This window comes from Taudactylus pleione, unplaced genomic scaffold, assembly GCF_031769625.1.
Source record: "Taudactylus pleione unplaced genomic scaffold, aTauple2 ptg001329l, whole genome shotgun sequence".
Lineage (NCBI taxonomy): Eukaryota > Metazoa > Chordata > Amphibia > Anura > Myobatrachidae > Taudactylus > Taudactylus pleione.
The window spans coordinates 928,812-951,193 of NW_028285729.1; the positions used below are offsets into that span (position 1 = coordinate 928,812).

General features: G+C 42.1%; 1 protein-coding gene across 2 annotated transcripts in view; it reads right to left on the reverse strand.

The window, feature by feature from the left end:
• The window catches only part of KIAA1549 (KIAA1549 ortholog), a 118,949-nt gene that overhangs the window by 27,101 nt on the left and 69,466 nt on the right, over positions 1–22,382 (reverse strand). For both annotated transcript variants that reach the window (XM_088463171.1, XM_088463170.1), the window contains exons 3-9: positions 21,292–21,380; positions 7,461–7,638; positions 5,792–5,922; positions 5,273–5,456; positions 3,298–3,357; positions 480–625; positions 26–203 (exon numbers count right to left, since the gene is read on the reverse strand). In XM_088463171.1, the coding sequence (XP_088319297.1) occupies positions 26–203; positions 480–625; positions 3,298–3,357; positions 5,273–5,456; positions 5,792–5,922; positions 7,461–7,638; positions 21,292–21,380 (966 nt within the window). The remainder of the gene's footprint in view (positions 1–25; positions 204–479; positions 626–3,297; positions 3,358–5,272; positions 5,457–5,791; positions 5,923–7,460; positions 7,639–21,291; positions 21,381–22,382) is intronic.

Sequence of the window (22,382 nt, forward strand, 5' to 3'; positions counted from 1 at the left end):
AGGACACCGTACAGGTATCACTCACGTTGCGCCACCGCGCCTTGCAAGCGGTATCCGAGGATGATGGCTGCTCGCTGGACGTTCACCTCATTAATCAGGCTTGAGGCCTTGTCCGCCTCCAGACGTCGGCCATACTGATCCTCTATGAAGTACAGCAGCTGCACAGGGTCATCCGCGCCATCCAGGCGAGTTACGTTCACCACCTGGGGGGAAGGGAACCGTTCTCACATGTTATATGTCATTCTCCCCGCAATGTACGGTGTGACGTGTACCGTGTGAGGTATATTATGTACTGTGTACCGTATGATGTGTGCCATGGGACTTGTACTATGTGACATGTACGGTGTGACTTGTACTAAATACTGCATGACCTGTACCATGTGACCTGCACCATGTGACCTGTACTACATGTGTACTGTATGACATAAACCATGTCACCTGTACTATGTAACGTGTACCACGTGTATCACTATTCTCACTTGCACGGTGTTGCTCCCAGCGTAGCTCGCTCTTTTCCAGCGCCGTTTCTGTGAAGTCGCCTCGCTGATGAGCTGCGCCAGTTTCCTTTCCATCTCCGTCTGAAACGCTTCATCCCTCAGATGCTGGTCCTGTACCCCCAACAGCACTGGGAGGAAACAAGCAGCAATATATATCATATATACAGTGTACAGAGGCCTTAGTGACGTGCACCAACAGTCACCGCATGGATATATATCATATATACAGTGTACAGAGGCCTTAGTGACGTGCACCAACAGTCACCGCATGGATATATATCATATATACAGTGTACAGAGGCCTTAGTGACGTGCACCAACAGTCACCGCATGGATATATATCATATATACAGTGTACAGAGGCCTTAGTGACGGGCGCCAACAGTCACCGCATGGATATATATCATATATACAGTGTACAGAGGCCTTAGTGACTTGCACCAACAGTCACCGCATGGATATATATCATATATATAGTGTACAGAGGCTTTAGTGATGGGCGCCAACAGTCACCGCATGGATGTATATCATATATACAGTGTACAGAGGCCTTAGTGACGTGCACCAACAGTCACCGCATGGATATATATCATATATATAGTGTACAGAGGCCTTAGTGATGGGCGCCAACAGTCACCGCATGGATATATATCATATATACAGTGCACAGAGGCCTTAGTGACGTGCACCAACAGTCACCGCATGGATATATATCATATATACAGTGTACAGAGGCCTTAGTGACGTGCACCAACAGTCACCGCATGGATATATATCATATATACAGTGTACAGAGGCCTTAGTGACGTGCACCAACAGTCACCGCATGGATATATATCATATATACAGTGTACAGAGGCCTTAGTGATGGGCGCCAACAGTCACCGCATGGATGTATATCATATATACAGTGTACAGAGCTTTAGTGACGTGCACCAACAGTCACCGCATGGATATATATCATATATATAGTGTACAGAGGCCTTAGTGATGGGCGCCAACAGTCACCGCATGGATATATATCATATATACAGTGTACAGAGGCCTTAGTAACGTGCACCAACAGTCACCGCATGGATATATATCAAATATACAGTGTACAGAGGCCTTAGTGACGTGCACCAACAGTCACCGCATGGATATATATCATATATACAGTGTACAGAGGCCTTAGTGACGTGCACCAACAGTCACCGCATGGATATATATCATATATACAGTGTACAGAGGCCTTAGTGACGTGCACCAACAGTCACTGCATGGATATATATCATATATACAGTGTACAGAGGCCTTAGTGACATGCACCAACAGTCACCGCATGGATATATATCATATATACAGTGTACAGAGGCCTTAGTGACGGGCATCAACAGTCACCGCATGGATATATATCATATATACAGTGTACAGAGGCCTTAGTGACGTGCACCAACAGTCACCGCATGGATATATATCATATATACAGTGTACAGAGGCCTTAGTGACGTGCACCAACAGTCACTGCATGGATATATATCATATATACAGTGTACAGAGGCCTTAGTGACGTGCACCAACAGTCACCGCATGGATATATATCATATAGTGTACAGAGGCCTTAGTGACGGGCGCCAACAGTCACCGCATGGATATATATCATATATACAGTGTACAGAGGCCTTAGTGATGGGCGCCAACAGTCACCGCATGGATATATATCATATATACAGTGTACAGAGGCCTTAGTGACGGGCGCCAACAGTCACCGCATGGATATATATCATATATACAGTGTACAGAGGCCTTAGTGACGGGCACCAACAGTCACCGCATGGATATATATCATATATACAGTGTACAGAGGCCTTAGTGACGGGCACCAACAGTCACCGCATGGATATATATCATATATACAGTGTACAGAGGCCTTAGTGACGGGCACCAACAGTCACCGTATGGATATATATCATATATACAGTATACAGAGGCCTTAGTGACGTGCACCAACAGTTACCGCATGGATATATATCATATATACAGTGTACAGAGGAACGAACAGACAGACAAAAATTCAGAAAAAAAATTTAAAATTGTCTCCATAATTCATACACAGTCCAACAGTCACCTCATAAAAATGGGGGGAAATGGAGGCAGCAGGAAGCCACAGACTGAGAGTTATATAGTGGGAGGAGCAGGGTCCCCCAGCAACACAGAGTATATCAGGAGATGATTGATGTGTTAGTGAGGACAGGGCTGCATGTGACAGGGGCAGTGACATGATGTGAGGAGAGGAATGGAGGCAGCAGGAAGCCACAGGCTGAGATTTATATAGTGGGAGGAGCAGGGTCCCCAGCAGCACAGAGTATATCAGCAGATGAGCAATGTGTTAGTGAGGACAGGACTGCATGTGACAGGGGCAGTGACATGATGTGAGGAGGGGAATGGGGGCAGCAGGAAGCCACAGACTGAGAGTTATATAGTAGAAGGAGCAGGGTCCCCAGCAGCACAGAGTATATCAGGAGATGAGTGATGTGTCAGTGAGGACAGGGCTGCATGTGACAGGGACAGTGATATGATGTGAGGAGGGGAATGGAGGCAGCAGGAAGCCACAGGCTGAGAGTTATATAATGGAAGGAGCAGGGTCCCCAGCAGCACAGAGTATATCAGGAGATGACTGATGTTAGTGAATTAAATTTTTGCAGCATTACTCCACCAAATACAGAATTGTGTATACAATATATTAAGCAAGTTTTATTTCTCGTTCTACACTCATTGCTTTACATCAGGCTCTGCAGGTTACAGATACGCCTACACTCACCTGTGCGGAGCCAGGACTCCATCAGCAGCGGAGACAGATTCAGCTGCGGGTACGTTGATGCTGAAATCAAAATAAGCGGTTATCACACAGAAAAGCTGCTGTATAACCGGCTGTATACTGCGAGTGTTCCAGAGAACACATTGTTGTTACAGAAGAAGTAACCGGAAGAATTACAATGTGCTGATTTGTTACCACTAGTTTATTTATGAAAATACTTAATATGCAGATAATTTATTCCAGATCTAATCATTAACATCCCCCAAAAGAAGCTGTGAGCCCCGTTGTAGTATATGGTATGGCTACTTACAGATGCACCAGCAAAGCACGCTGGACATTACACTTTTGTTAGAATTCTAGTATTTTCTCATTAGTTACCTGCAATAAGGAACCCCGATAACATCACGTGTGGTCATACGCCATCTAGTGGCTGATGTTGGCACTATGGGAGAATTATACTAAAAAATACTTGTACAGTGATGAAAAAAAAGCTATTAGTGATTAAAAAAAAATTATAATAGTGATTTGTATGGTCTATAATGCATTTAATGAAACTTTAATACAACCGGTCGTCAGCTCTAAACTCACAGTGAACCAAACGTTAGGGGCTTTGGATTATAAAACGCAGACACGTCCGCTGCCCGGAGCCTCCGTCCGCTCTGTGTCTGGGAATGTGGGAAACTTTGCAGCTCAGAGATCTCTATTGTTCAGACCCGTATTATTCCCAGCTAAGTCTGTAAAGCGGACCGGGGACTGGGGAAGGGGGTTTTGTCTATACAAACAGCCCCTGAGCACACAATGACATCAGTCTCTGATGAGGGGGATATAAATCCACCCGCCAGACCCAAATCACCATTTGTAAACGTTTACAAGAACACTGAGAGCGCGGCAATGACCTCACAGGCCGCGGCCTCGTGCTTTGCTGAGCAATGAATTACACTTGTCGCCAACGATCCGCAGCTTCTAATTTCATCAACAAATTACATATACTTAATGGAAACATCCTCTTTTATAGATCTGGCTGTCATAAAGTAGTACCACAATCCCACCCCCCGGTTTCCGTATGATTCGAGCAGGATCCCCTATTTCTGCTGTATAATAGTTACGGGATTCCATCCTGCAGGTGGTAAGATCCGTCCAGTTGTGGTGCAGACTATCGCTCCTTTACCCTGAAGTGCCATTCACATACCATCACTACACGTGACTGTCTAAGCTCGTACAATATTGTTTGTTAGTTATATGAACTCATTAAAACATAGCGATATTGGATGGATGACATGGCGGTTGGGTGGGCTGACTGACTCCACCTCTTGCGGATCCCCCTGCAATCTCAGCTCCTGCAGGGTTCTCTCCTAAAGCCTCCCAGGTCTCGGTGGGAGCAGTCATTACATTATGCGAAACACTTCTCTGAAAGTAGGCATCTCTTTGAAGTGTTAGGGGTAAATTTACTAAAGTGAGAGTTTTTAGAAGTGAGTTTTAAAAGTGATGTTGCCCATAGCAACCAATCAGATTCTAGCTATTATCTTCTAGGAGGTGCTAGTTAAATGTTAAGTAGAATCTGATTGGTTGCTATGGGCAACATCACTTCTAAAACTCACTTCTAAAAACTCTCACTTTAGTAAATTTACCCCTTATTCTTTAAAAAAAATATATATAAGGTGTCACATGTTCTAGCCACACCCAGTATGTACTTTCATTTCAGTCTGCTGTCCATTTTGCATGGGAAAACTTTTCTATCCTATATTAAACGCAGACACGCTCCAATGCGGTTCGTACCATTAGCATTGCTAGAATTTAGCTGAAATCTTTTTTTGCTTTTCTAAACTGGGAGAATTTCCATTGACATTTTTTTAACCTCAGAGCCGATGAGAAGAACCAGATTCGTACATCTGTACCGCTAACACCAGAAAACGTTCAATCACCCACCTCTGCCCCCCCATTGCAGAGCCCCCTCCCCTACAACGGGCAGTGTACTCACGCTCTGCGATCTGTTTCACCGGAAATCCGAGGAAGAAACTGAACTCGACCAGACTGAGGTTCCGAAGCTGATCACTGACATCGGAACCATTCATAAAACCATTCCGGTCTCTGACGGCGTAGGATATCGTGACAGGCGCCTTCCAAATCCCAACTGGGGGCGGACTGGATGTAATGTTCACTATCTGGGGGAGGGGAAGGGAGAGCTGACACTAGACGTCTCCAGAGATAGTTGGTACAACCTTCAACACATTCATTTCAAAGAAATAAGAAAAATAGAGAATTTGGGGGAAATGTATCAAGTGCTGGATTTATCTCCATACGGGAAATCGTGTCACCACATCTGGGGGCGGCGATGTATATTGTGTATTCTGCCCATGTTATGGGGGTATAGTCTAAATGTACTGGGAGAGTGGTCTCAGCACTGTAATATTGACAACATTGGTATGGATACGTATAGAATAGTGGTTCTATAGCTAAAGGTATAATGGTGGCCTGCGGTAACGCAAGCGCCCGTTACCTGGACTGTGAAATTATCGCTCTCGTGCCGCGACCTCCTCACTTCATACAGCGCCGAGCTCAGCCCCTTCTGAATCTGCTCGCTGAACGTGCAAAGTCTGATGTCCACCGACTGAGGCACGAACTGGAGAACTGGGGACAAAATAGATCATAGTCACTGGCGCGGCTGTGCGCGGTCTATCCCCGAAGGTACAGTAACATCATCCTTCATACAGCATCGCGTCTCCTAGAGGCAGGACTACACCCACCGTTCCTGCGTCTACCATTGTAATGCCGGATAAAATGAATATTATTGGTGCAACTTTGCGGCTAAATCACAGGCGTAAACCCGCGGCAGCTAAAATATTAGATTTCATACGGTTGTGGAGGACTCTATAAGCATAATCCTGCCCAAGCACTCCAGGGATGCCAGGGCTTGCTGGGACTTATAGTCTATTACCCCTGCGCCCAACGCCTAAGGGGTATCAGGAAAAGACTCAGCGCTATTTAGCACAGGGGGAAGGGGAATGATAGACGTGTTCTAAATCTTTAGCAGTAATTAGCTCAGGATTAATACTGGTGCTGGTTAATTATCTTAGGGCGTATGGGTGGGTGCTGTACTTGTCCACTTTTGATCTGCCTCTCCAAGTGCAGAGGGCAACAAGTGCCAGCCACATTCAACTTCGGGGGCAATTTACATGATCAAGCACCTGCGTGCGTGTTTCGGACAGACACCGCCCACAGCGCACGGAACAACGGTTTTAGTATCATTTGTAAAACAGCAGAAATACGTGAAAATTCTGCATAAGTCACAATCTGTTACGTCTAAGCAAGAAGAACAGATTGATTAGGGTGATTCTGATTAAACGTGGTGAATCAGTGGCCCTAACCTACAGGTGGAATAGAGTCCCGATTTGTGGCCCACATTAGGAGCAGGTTATCTATGGTACAAGAGGAGTTGAGGAACCATAAGTCCCAGCAGGGCTGGCAGAGCATGCTGAGAATTGTAGTGGTACAGCAGCTGGAGACTTGCCTCATTATGGTTAGAGAAATAATGGGGCTGATTCTGAGAAGCTCGGATCTCTCTCCACGGGCGCAAATGGCGAGTTTCAGCACACAGACTTTACACATTTTAACATATGTTCGTCCTATTCTATTTCAGACGCATCTTGGCCAGATCTGTCTTTCCGTGGAATAGGGCGGGAACTGGGCGGGGACAATGCAATCGCGGTACTGACCTCACTTGTAGGAGCGCCGAGGGCGTGTAACGAAAGCTCCGTGTGATTCTGAGTTACGCGTATAGGGGGAAGGGGCGCCTGTTTCTGACCTATCTCTGGCACCCGGCATGGGGGTGGCGTTACTACGGATAGTAATTATGACGCTCGCGATTGCATTCGTATAACCAATGGGTGGCGCAGGTTTCTGCTTGCACATGCGCAATCCCTCGCATTAGTTGAATTAGCATAAAGTAGTAAAATAGGCATTCGCCGCTGCTCGCAACAACACCCACTTTGCGTATGACTGAGAATAAGCCCCAATGTGAGGAGCCGCCACCCAGCCGAAGGGAGGAAAACTGATGATATCTGTATAAGCGAGAACGTCTCTCCCTTCCCAAGTGTTCTATGTCACAGACTCTCTATATGCGCAGATGTACCGCACCCCCATCGCCCAATCTCTGCAGAGCATCTCACCTGTCTGAACGTGGAACCTCTGGTCTAGCCCCAGAAGTGCAGTCTGCAGGGACAAGATGGGGGGAAACTGCCCCAACACAAGTCGGCTCCTGCCCAAGACATTACCAACAGCAATGGCCGTGTAGACGACGGAGCCGGAGGTCACCATGAAGGAATATCGCTCAGACATGGTATAGACCTGCAGATAGGAGACAAAGGGTAGAGGCCACGAAACGTTTACACTGTATGTTATTCCGTTACCCCTATATGTATCTGATTACACTATATGTTATTCCGTTACCCCTATATGTATCTCATTACACTGTATGTTATTCCGTTACCCCTATATGTATCTCATTACACTGTATGTTATTCCGTTACCCCTATATGTATCTCATTACACTGTATGTTATTCCGTTACCCCTATATGTATCTCATTACACTGTATGTTATTCCTTTACCCCTATATGTATCTCATTACACTGTATGTTATTCCGTTACCCCTATATGTATCTCATTACACTGTATGTTATTCCGTTACACCTATATGTATCTCATTACACTGAATGTTATTACGTTACCCCTATATCTATCTCATTACACTGTATGTTATTCCGTTACCCCTATATGTATCTCATTACACTGTATGTTATTACGTTACCCCTATATCTATTTCATTACACTGTATGTTATTCCTTTACCCCTATATGTATCTCATTACACTGTATGTTATTCCGTTACCCCTATATGTATCTCATTACACTGTATGTTATTCCGTTACCCCTATATGTATCTCATTACACTGTATGTTATTCCTTCACCCCTACATGTATCTCATTACACTGTATGTTATTCTGTTACCCCTATATGTATCTCATTACACTGTATGTTATTCCGTTACCCCTATATGTATCTCATTACACTGTATGTTATTCCGTTACCCCTATATGTATCTCATTACACAGAATGTTATTCCATTACCCCTATATGTATCTCATTACACTGTATGTTATTCCACTACCCCTATATGTATCTCATTACACTGTATGTTATTCCGTTACCCCTATATGTATCTCATTACACAGTATGTTATTCCGTACCCCTATATGTATCTCATTACACAGTATGTTATTCCGTTACCCCTATATGTATCTCATTACACTGTATGTTATTCTGTTATCCCTATATGTATCTCATTACACTGTATGTTATTCCGTTACCCCTATATGTATCTCATTACACTGTATGTTATTCCGTTACCCCTATATGTATCTCATTACACAGTATGTTATTCCGTTACCCCTATATGTATCTCATTACACAGTATGTTATTCCGTTACCCGTATATGTATCTCATTACACTGTATGTTATTCCGTTACCCCTATATGTATCTCATTACACTGTATGTTATTCCGTTACCCCTATATGTATCTCAGGACACTGTATGTTACTCCTTTACCCCTATATGTATCTCATTACACTGTATGTTATTCCGTTACCCCTATATGTATCTCATTACACTGTATGTTATTCCGTTACCCCTATATGTATCTCATTACACTGTATGTGATTACGTTACCCCTATATGTATCTAATTACACAGTATGTTATTCCGTTACCCCTACATGTATCTCATTACACTGTACGTTATTCCGTTACCCCTATATGTATCTCATTACACTGTACGTTATTCCGTTACCCCAATATGTATCTCATTACACAGTATGTTATTCCGTTACCCCTATATGTATCTCATTGCACTGTATGTTATTCCGTTACCCCTATATGTATCTCATTACACAGTACGTTATTTCGCTACCCCTATATGTATCTCATTACACTGTATGTTATTCCGTTACCCCTATATGTATCTCATTACACTGTATGTTATTCCATTACCCCTATATGTATCTCATTACACTGTATGTTATTCCGTTACCCCTATATGTATCTCATTACACTGTATGTTATTCCGTTACCCCTATATGTATCTCATTACACTGTATGTTATTCCGTTACCCCTATATGTATCTCATTACACAGTATGTTATTCCGTTACCCCTATATGTATCTCATTACACAGTATGTTATTCCGTTACCCCTATATGTATCTCATTACACTGTATGCTATTCCTTTACCCCTATATGTATCTCATTACACTGTATGTTATTCCGTTACCCGTATATGTATCTCATTACACTGCATGTTATTCCGTTACCCCTATATGTATCTAATTACACTGTATGTTCTTCCGTTACCCCTATATCTATCTCATTACACTGTATGTTCATCCGTTACCCCTATATGTATCTCATTACACTGTATGTTATTCCTTCACCCCTACATGTATCTCATTACACTGTATGTTATTCTGTTACCCCTATATGTATCTCATTACACTGTATGTTATTCCGTTACCCCTATATGTATCTCATTACACAGTATGTTATTCAGATACCCCTATATGTATCTCATTACACTGCATGTTATTCCGTTACCCCTATATGTATCTCATTACACAGTATGTTATTCCGTTACCCCTATATGTATCTCATTACACAGTATGTTATTCAGTTACCCCTATATGTATCTAATTACACTGCATGTTATTCCGTTACCCCTATATGTATCTCATTACACAGTATGTTATTCCGTTACCCCTATATGTATCTCATTACACTGTATGTTATTCCGTTACCCCTATATGTATCTCATTACACTGTATGTTATTCCGTTACCCCTATATGTATCTCATTACACTGAATGTTATTCCATTACCCCTATATGTATCTCATTACACTGTATGTTATTCCATTACCCCTATATGTATCTCATTACACTGTATGTTATTCCGTTACCCCTATATGTATCTCATTACACTGTATGTTATTCCGTTACCCCTATATTTATCTCAATACACTGTATGTTATTCCGTTACCCCTATATGTATCTCATTACACAGTATGTTATTCCGTTACCCCTATATGTATCTCATTACACTGTATGTTATTCTGTTATCCCTATATGTATCTCATTACACTGTATGTTATGCCGTTACCCCTATATGTATCTCATTACACTGTATGTTATTCCGTTACCCCTATATGTATATCATTACACAGTATGTTATTCCGTTACCCCTATATGTATCTCATTACACAGTATGTTATTCCGTTACCCGTATATGTATCTCATTACACTGTATGTTATTCCGTTACCCCTATATGTATCTCATTACACTGTATGTTATTCCGTTACCCCTATATGTATCTCAGGACACTGTATGTTACTCCTTTACCCCTATATGTATCTCATTACACTGTATGTTATTCCGTTACCCCTATATGTATCTCATTACACTGTATGTTATTCCGTTACCCCTATATGTATCTCATTACACTGTATGTGATTACGTTACCCCTATATGTATCTAATTACACAGTATGTTATTCCGTTACCCCTACATGTATCTCATTACACTGTACGTTATTCCGTTACCCCTATATGTATCTCATTACACTGTACGTTATTCCGTTACCCCAATATGTATCTCATTACACAGTATGTTATTCCGTTACCCCTATATGTATCTCATTGCACTGTATGTTATTCCGTTACCCCTATATGTATCTCATTACACAGTACGTTATTTCGCTACCCCTATATGTATCTCATTACACTGTATGTTATTCCGTTACCCCTATATGTATCTCATTACACTGTATGTTATTCCATTACCCCTATATGTATCTCATTACACTGTATGTTATTCCGTTACCCCTATATGTATCTCATTACACTGTATGTTATTCCGTTACCCCTATATGTATCTCATTACACTGTATGTTATTCCGTTACCCCTATATGTATCTCATTACACAGTATGTTATTCCGTTACCCCTATATGTATCTCATTACACAGTATGCTATTCCGTTACCCCTATATGTATCTCATTACACTGTATGCTATTCCTTTACCCCTATATGTATCTCATTACACTGTATGTTATTCCGTTACCCGTATATGTATCTCATTACACTGCATGTTATTCCGTTACCCCTATATGTATCTAATTACACTGTATGTTCTTCCGTTACCCCTATATCTATCTCATTACACTGTATGTTCATCCGTTACCCCTATATGTATCTCATTACACTGTATGTTATTCCTTCACCCCTACATGTATCTCATTACACTGTATGTTATTCTGTTACCCCTATATGTATCTCATTACACTGTATGTTATTCCGTTACCCCTATATGTATCTCATTACACAGTATGTTATTCCGTTACCCCTATATGTATCTCATTACACAGTATGTTATTCAGATACCCCTATATGTATCTCATTACACTGCATGTTATTCCGTTACCCCTATATGTATCTCATTACACAGTATGTTATTCCGTTACCCCTATATGTATCTCATTACACAGTATGTTATTCAGTTACCCCTATATGTATCTAATTACACTGCATGTTATTCCGTTACCCCTATATGTATCTCATTACACAGTATGTTATTCCGTTACCCCTATATGTATCTCATTACACTGTATGTTATTCCGTTACCCCTATATGTATCTCATTACACTGTATGTTATTCCGTTACCCCTATATGTATCTCATTACACTGAATGTTATTCCATTACCCCTATATGTATCTCATTACACTGTATGTTATTCCATTACCCCTATATGTATCTCATTACACTGTATGTTATTCCGTTACCCCTATATGTATCTCATTACACTGTATGTTATTCCGTTACCCCTATATTTATCTCAATACACTGTATGTTATTCCTTTACCCCTATATGTATCTCATTACACTTTATATCATTCTGTTACCCCTATATGTATCTCATTACACTATATGTTATTCCTTTACCCCTATATGTATCTCATTACACTTCATAGAATTCCGTTACCCCTATACGTATCTCATTACACAGTATGTTATTCCGTTACCCCTATATGTATCTCATTACACAGTATGTTATTCCGTTACCCCTATATGTATCTCATTACACTGTATGTTATTCCGTTACCCCTATATGTATCTCATTACACTGTATGTTATTCCGATACCCCTATATGTATCTCATTACACTGTATGTTATTCCGTTACCTCTATATGTATCTCATTACACTGAATGTTATTCCATTACCCCTATATGTATCTCATTACACTGTATGTTATTCCATTACCCCTATATGTATCTCATTACACTGTATGTTATTCCGTTACTCCTATATGTATCTCATTACACTGTATGTTATTCCGTTACCCCAATATTTATCTCAATACACTGTATGTTATTCCTTTACCCCTATATGTATCTCATTACACTTTATATCATTCCGTTACCCCTATATGTATCTCATTACACTATATGTTATTCCTTTACCCCTATATGTATCTCATTACACTTCATAGTATTCCGTTACCCCTATACGTATCTCATTACACAGTATGTTATTCCGTTACCCCTATATGTATCTCATTACACAGTATGTTATTCCGTTACCCCTACATGTATCTCATTACACTGTATGTTATTCCGTTACCCCTATATGTATCTCATTACACTGTATGTTATTCCGATACCCCTATATGTATCTCATTACACTGTATGTTATTCCTTTACCCCTATATGTATCTCATTACACTATATGTTATTCCTTTACCCCTATATGTATCTCATTACACTATGTTATTCCTTTACCCCTATATGTATCTCATTACACTGTATGTTATTCCGTTACCCCTCTATGTATCTCATTACACTGTATGTTATTCCGTTACCCCTATATGTATCTCATTACACTGTATGTTATTCCGTTACCCCTATATGTATTTCATTACACTATGTTATTCCTTTACCCCTATATGTATCTCATTACACTGTATGTTATTCCGTTAACCCTATATGTATCTCATTACACTGTATGTTATTCCGTTACCCCTATATGTATCTCATTACATTGTATGTTATTCCGTTTCCCCTATATGTATCTCATTACACAGTGTTACTCCTTTACCCCTATATGTATCTCATTACACTGTATGTTATTCCGTTACCCGTATATGTATCTCATTACACTGCATGTTATGCTGTTACCCCTATATGTATCTCATTACACAGTATGTTATTCCTTTACCCCTATATGTATCTCATTACACTGCATGTTATTCCGTTACCCCTATATGTATCTCATTACTCTGCATGTTATTCCGTTACCCCTATATGTATCTCATTACTCTGCATGTTATTCCGTTACCCCTATATGTATCTCATTACTCTGCATGTTATTCCGTTCCCCCTATATGTATCTCATTACTCTGTTTGTTATTCCTTTACCCCTATATGTATCTCATTACACTTTATATCATTCTGTTACCCCTATATGTATCTCATTACACTATATGTTATTCCTTTACCCCTATATGTATCTCATTACACTTCATAGTATTCCGTTACCCCTATACGTATCTCATTACACAGTATGTTATTCCGTTACCCCTATATGTATCTCATTACACAGTATGTTATTCCGTTACCCCTATATGCATCTCATTACACTGTATGTTATTCCGTTACCCCTATATGTATCTCATTACACTGTATGTTATTCCGATACCCCTATATGTATCTCATTACACTGTATGTTATTCCGTTACCCCTATATGTATCTCATTACACTGAATGTTATTCCATTACCCCTATATGTATCTCATTACACTGTATGGTTATTCCATTACCCCTATATGTATCTCATTACACTGTATGTTATTCCGTTACTCCTATATGTATCTCATTACACTGTATGTTATTCCGTTACCCCAATATTTATCTCAATACACTGTATGTTATTCCTTTACCCCTATATGTATCTCATTACACTTTATATCATTCCGTTACCCCTATATGTATCTCATTACACTATATGTTATTCCTTTACCCCTATATGTATCTCATTACACTTCATAGTATTCCGTTACCCCTATACGTATCTCATTACACAGTATGTTATTCCGTTACCCCTATATGTATCTCATTACACAGTATGTTATTCCGTTACCCCTACATGTATCTCATTACACTGTATGTTATTCCGTTACCCCTTTATGTATCTCATTACACTGTATGTTATTCCGATACCCCTATATGTATCTCATTACACTGTATGTTATTCCTTTACCCCTATATGTATCTCATTACACTATATGTTATTCCTTTACCCCTATATGTATCTCATTACACTATGTTATTCCTTTACCCCTATATGTATCTCATTACACTGTATGTTATTCCGTTACCCCTCTATGTATCTCATTACACTGTATGTTATTCCGTTACCCCTATATGTATCTCATTACACTGTATGTTATTCCGTTACCCCTATATGTATTTCATTACACTATGTTATTCCTTTACCCCTATATGTATCTCATTACACTGTATGTTATTCCGTTAACCCTATATGTATCTCATTACACTATGTTATTCCTTTACCCCTATATGTATCTCATTACACTGTATGTTATTCCGTTTCCCCTATATGTATCTCATTACACTGTTTGTTATTCCGTTACCCCTATATGTATCTCATTACACTGTATGTTATTCCGTTACCCCTATATGTATCTCATTACATTGTATGTTATTCCGTTTCCCCTATATGTATCTCATTACACAGTGTTACTCCTTTACCCCTATATGTATCTCATTACACTGTATGTTATTCCGTTACCCGTATATGTATCTCATTACACTGCATGTTATGCTGTTACCCCTATATGTATCTCATTACACAGTATGTTATTCCTTTACCCCTATATGTATCTCATTACACTGCATGTTATTCCGTTACCCCTATATGTATCTCATTACTCTGCATGTTATTCCGTTACCCCTATATGTATCTCATTACTCTGCATGTTATTCCGTTACCCCTATATGTATCTCATTACTCTGCATGTTATTCCGTTCCCCCTATATGTATCTCATTACTCTGTTTGTTATTCCTTTACCCCTATATGTATCTCATTACACTGTATGTTATTCCGTTACCCCTACATGTATCTCATTACACTGTATGTTATTCCGTTACCCCTATATGTATCTCATTACACAGTATGTTACTCCTTTACCCCTATATGTATCTCATTACACTGTATGTTATTCCGTTACCCCTATATGTATCTCATTACACTGTATGTTATTCCTTTACCCCTATATGTATCTCATTACACAGTATGTTATTCCGTTACCCCTATATGTATCTCATTACACTGTATGTTATTCCGTTACCCCTATATGTATCTCATTACACTGTATGTTATTACGTTACCCCTATATGTATCTCATTGCACTGTATGTTATTCCGTTACCCCTATATGTATCTCATTGCACTGTATGTTATTCCGTTACACCTATATGTATCTCATTACACTGTATGTTATTCCGTTACCCCTATATGTATCTCATTACACTGTATGTCATTCGTTACCCCTATATGTATCTCAGTACACTGTATGTTATTCCGTTACCCCTATATGTATCTCGTTACACAGTATGTTATTCCGTTACCCCTATATGTATCTCATTACACTGTATGTTATTCCGTTACCCCTATATTTATCTCATTACACTGTATGTTATTCCTTTACCCCTATATGTATCTCATTACACTGTATGTTATTCCGCTACCCCTATATGTATCTCATTACACTGTATGTTATTCATTTACCCCTATATGTATCTCATTACACTGTATGCTATTCCGTTACCCCTATATGTATCTCATTACACTGTATGTTATTCCGTTACCCCTATATGTATCTCATTACACAGTATGTTATTCCGTTACCCCTATATGTATCTCATTACACTGTATGTTATTCCTTTACCCCTATATGTATCTCATTACACTGTATGTTATTCCGTTACCCCTATATGTATCTCATTACACTGTATGTTATTCCTTTATCCCTATATGTATCTCATTACACAGTATGTTATTCCTTTACCCCTATATGTATCTCATTACACAGTATGTTATTCCTTTACCCCTATATGTATCTCATTACACTATATGTTATTCCGTTACCCCTATATGTATCTCATTACACTGTATGTTATTCCGTTACCCTTATATGTATCTCATTACACTGTATGTTATTCCTCCTACGTGTGCACTACATGCAGAAATTACATCTTGTTTTGTGACATTATATAAAGTGATTACCAATGTAATATAACAAGTGTCACATGTAATAAAGACAGAGCAGATGTCCTATCACTCTCGTGATTAATCCAGCAGTTACTGACGCAGCACCAGGCAGTGTTTTGGGAGACGAACATAACAGCTGAATTTAATGAAGGTGTTGGGCCTAATGCGGAAGCAGGATGGACTTTAAAGTGACCTTTTCGCCATCGCCGCCATTTACTGTAACGCTTCAGCGAAACATCAGGTCACGTTGACGAGTTCTCACAAAGTGTTAAATTTACATTAAGTGCAGTATCCTTAATCTACCACCAGATGTCACACTGGGAAATCACTCTGCCCATTGCTCCAGGAGCTCATTCATGATTCGTTCTGTGATAAAATACATGAATAGGAATCGACAGCATAACACCAACAGCCAATGCACAGCCAGGATGAGACTTTATCAGTGACATCACAGGGAAGCTGATCCTATCACTTATTAGTGACATCACAGGGAAGCTGATCCTATCACTTATCAGTGACATCATGGGGAAGCTGATCCTATCACTTATCAGTGACATCATGGGGAAGCTGTTCCTATCACTTATCAGTGACATCATGGGGTAGCTGATCCCATCACTTATCAGTGACATCATGGGGAAGCTGATCCTATAACTTATCAGTGACATCACGGGGAAGCTGATCCTATCACTTATCAGTGACATCATGGGGAAGCTGCTCCCATCACTTATTAGTGACATCACGGGGAAGCTGTTCCTATCACTTATCAATGACATCACAGGGAAGCTGATCCTATCACACTTATCAGTGACATCATGGGGAAGCTGATCCTATCACTTATTAGTGACATCACGGGGAAGCTGTTCCTATCACTTATTAGTGACATCACGGGGAAGCTGTTCATATCACTTATTAGTGACATCACGGGGAAGCTGTTCCTATCACTTATCAATGACATCACAGGGAAGCTGATCCTATCACACTTATCAGTGACATCACGGGGAAGCTGATCCTATCACTTATCAGTGACATCACGGGGAAGCTGTTCCTATCACACTTATCAATGACATCACAGGGAAGCTGATCCTATCACACTTATCAGTGACATCACGGGGAAGCTGTTCCTATCACACTTATCAGTGACATCATGGGGAAGCTGATCCTATCACTTATCAATGACATCACAGGGAAGCTGATCCTATCACACTTATCAGTGACATCACGGGGAAGCTGTTCCTATCACTTATCAGTGACATCACAGGGAAGCTGATCCTATCACACTTATCAATGACATCACAGGGAAGCTGATCCTATCACACTTATCAGTGACATCACGGGGAAGCTGTTCCTATCACACTTATCAGTGACATCATGGGGAAGCTGATCCTATCACTTATCAATGACATCACAGGGAAGCTGATCCTATCACACTTATCAGTGACATCACGGGGAAGCTGTTCCTATCACTTATCAGTGACATCACAGGGAAGCTGATCCTATCACTTATCAGTGACATCATGGGGAAGCTGATCCTATCACACTTATTAGTGACATCATGGGGAAGCTGATCCTATCACACTTATTAGTGACATCACGGGGAAGCTGATCATATCAAACTTATTAGTGACATCATGGGGAAGTTGATCCTATAACTTATCAGTGACATCACGGGGAAGCTGCTCCCATCACTTATTAGTGACATCACGGGGAAGCTGATCATATCACACTTATCAGTAACATCACGGGGAAGCTGATCCTATCACTTATTAGTGACATCATGGGGAAGCTGATCCTATCACTTATCAGTGACATCATGGGGAAGCTGATATAAGGTGCTGAGTGGGATAAAGCAGCGGACATGACGTTATATAGGGAGTGAAACATCGGTATCGGTATATTTAGATGTATCTGTGGCCCTGATATAAGATACATTATCTGCAGAACATGTGATCCAGACACCTATAAATACGTCATTATGGTGGTAACACAGCTGGTGCAGTATAAATGTAACCAGTCAATTATCATAATAAGTACGAAAATAATATATATGGGATTATTCTCCTCATTTTACCTTATCTCCTAGACCTGAACCAATGGAGGTAAAGTATATTTTTTTAGTTATAACCTGGCATCCAAGTGTAACTCTCTGAAAAAGTAAAGTTTTACACCCAGACACCCCATTACAGAAAGCTAAACACCTCCCACATATGTAGGATCTGATACATGTCAAAAGCTGAGAAAACAGTATTAGAGTCCCTGTGATATCACTGGCCAGGCCGGGGGTGTGATCCAACCAATCCGCACAGAGCATGTCTACAAAACAAGGCTCACATGCAGTCAGTCACTCTGTGTCTGCTCAGCTGGGGAAGCCCCTCCCTATAACATGGCAGCCTGCCGCGGAGGAGCGACACAGAGCACAGTGACCTCTTATAGTGAAGTATGAGCGCTGTGGTTATTTCATAAATATCATGCAGCTCAGTAAAATGCAACTGTACTATATACCTCGTATAATGTCCAGCAGAGACTGACTGTGTCACCATTACTGCAGGCGTTATTTAATGTTATTATGGTCATTTATTAACCACGAAACCCAGCTCAGGAGCATCCATGACCGCAGATGAGTAACATCAAGATATGTGGCGGGAGCAGGGTGCTGGGCATTTTGAAAATAAAAGGTTAAACCCACTCTTGCCCCTACGGTTATGCATGCCATGCATTGTGCTATGAGCGGGTATCCGAGTTGGGTCATTGAGATACAGCTGTATTCCATAACGGGATGACGTTATGTGTTCAGGGTGTCAAAGGCAAATCTGATTGGACGGCACTAGGGGGGAGGTTAGGGTTACTCACTAGGGGGGAGGTTAGGGTTAGGTACTAGGGGGGAGATTAGGGATAGGCACTAGGGGGGAGGTTAGGGTTAGGCACTAGGGGGGGAGGTTAGGGTTAGGCACTAGGGGGGAGGTTAGGGATAGGCACTAGGGGGGAGGTTAGGGTTAGGCACTAGGGGGGAGGTTAGGTACTAGGGGGTAGGTTAGGGTTACTCACTAGGGGGGAGGTTATGGTTAGGTACTGGGGGGAGGTTAGGGTTACTCACTAGGGGGGAGGTTAGGGTTAGGTACTAGGGGGGAGGTTAGGGTTAGGCACTATTGGGAAGGTTAGAGTTAGGCACTAGGGCGGGGGAAGTTAGGGTTAGGCACTAGGGGGGAGGTTAGGGATAGGCACTAACGGGGGGAGGTTAGGGTTAGGCACTAGGGGGGAGGTTAGGGTTACTCACTAGGGGGGAGGTTAGGGTTAGGTACTAGGGGGGAGGTTAGGGTTAGGCACTAGGGGGGAGGTTAGGGTTAGGCACTAGGGGGGGAGGTTAGGGTTAGGCACTAGGGGGGAGGTTAGGGATAGGCACTAGGGGGGAGGTTAGGGTTAGGCACTAGGGGGGAGGTTAAGGTTACTCACTAGGGGGGAGGTTAGGGTTAGGTACTAGGGGGGAGGTTAGGGTTAGGTACTAGGGGGGAGGTTAGGGTTAGGTACTAGGGGGGAGGTTAGGGTTACTCACTAGGGGGGAGGTTAGGGTTAGGTACTAGGGGGTAGGTTAGGGTTACTCACTAGGGGGGAGGTTAGGGTTAAGTACTAGGGGGGAGGTTAGGGTTACTCACTAGGGGGGAGGTTAGGGTTAGGTACTAGGGGGGAGGTTAGGGTTAGGTACTAGGGGGGGAGGTTAGGGTTAGGCACTAGGGCGGGGGAAGTTAGGGTTAGGCACTAGGGGGGAGGTTAGGGATAGGCACTAATGGGGGGAGGTTAGGGTTAGGTACTAGGGGGGAGGTTAGGCACTAGGGGGGAGGTTAGGCACTACTGGGGAGGAGGTTAGGGTTAGGCTAGGGGAAGGGGGGCTTTGGGTTAGGCACTAGGGGGGAGGTTAGGGTTAGGCACCCCTAAGGAAGGTTAAGGGGGGGAGAGGGGAGGGTTAGGGTTACTTACCTCCGCTGTTGGAAATCCGTCCTGCCGGACTAGCCTTGTAGGGATTTGAACCATAACAATCCCATTCCTTCAATAACAAGTACATAAAGAGCAGATTCCCCCCTAGGGTTATCAGGACATGCAGTCACCCGGAGGCACCCACACACATTGTGCCGACCCCTGGTCATAGACGTAGCAGGAATTTCTTCGCTAGCAGTCGCCCATGATGGGCCAGAAGGGCTATTTTTAGCTGAAACAGGGGATAACTGAGAGATGGATTGGACACTTAAGCGAGTTATTGCCTGACTAGGGCGCCCAGTGAACCTAGCCAGGCCTCCCGACGCCACTCGCTACAGGGTGCCCGCAGCAATCTGATGACTGTGGGAGGAGCAGTGGCCACTCTCCGTTCTGCAGGTTCCCAATCAAGCGAGGAATTGTTATCTGACCAGAACCATCAAGCAGACCGTGCTGCAGGTGCCGCGCTATAGCATGCAGCAATCCAGGCAGCTCTGACTGACGCCAACCATATAGATGCGATGGGGGAAAGCTGAAGCCACTCAGCGGTAGCGGAATCCCGCCCCTTTTGCCAGTATCTGCCACCAATCGTTAAGTAGCCAATAAATTTTAACGCAAATGAAAGATGTCATAAACTCACCTCCAGCTCCACAGAGCGACTGAAATGTAGCGTCAGCATTTGCTTCATCAATTCCGTAATGTTCTGAATATTTGATCCACGAGACAGAACTGAAATAAAAAGTTACAGGATCATTAGCGATCGCCCCATCTAGCCTACATATGGCTTATTCTCAGGACCGCACTTTACGCGGGGTTGTATTTAATTCCATATTCCCAACTAAATCTGCTGGGAGCTTTCGGCCCGGTTCAGTACGGATCGCAATTTGCGAAAATATGCTAATGCTTGCCACGGCTCAGCCGACATAACGGCGCCCACTGCTGCTTTCTCACATCCGTCCGACCTCGCGGCCCTGCGAAAACATCGGTAACATCGACGGATATCGGCCCCTCAGGCACATTGACAGCAGGTCTGACCAGCCGCAGAAGCCGCTAGTCTCGTCGCACGCAGTGAGTACTCAAGCGGCGTATGCAATCGCAGTGGCTAATTTATGCACGCCCACCAAACGGCGTTCAAAGGGGCAGACACGCCTGCGTTTCTCCGACAACTCCCCCCGTCACCGCCCCCCGAACGCTCACAGCCTCACTCTGCGATGGATACCTATGTGCGTGCATAATCGCAGTGTGATCGCCACGCACACTCAATGAGGCGTATACGCATACGCTATATATAACAATCGCTCTATCTGCGTACGCACATGCAATTGCCATCAATGCTGAATCAGGCCCTTTGTCCGGGAGCTCATTACTCTTTCCCAAAGATAGAAAGTCTCCACAAAATTAAACTATTTTGGAAAAATGTTCCCCCTTCCAGATCATTGTATTTTCCAGTAATCAGTATTTGATCTAATTCATTATAAGATTAACAAGTTCTGTGTTCAGGGTGTCAAAGGCAAATCTGATTGGACGGCTGTCACGGCTATCCCACTCAATTGTCTTGAACACCATGATACAGCAGTCAGTATATCGGTAGAGGAGGGCTCTCGAAATCTCACCATATAAAGTTTGTAAGCCAACTGTACTATCTGTTCATACCACAAACGCCCTGACAACAGTTCATGGAACCAAAACACTGTCTTAGCACCAGAGTGGGGACAACCAGAACTCTCATTA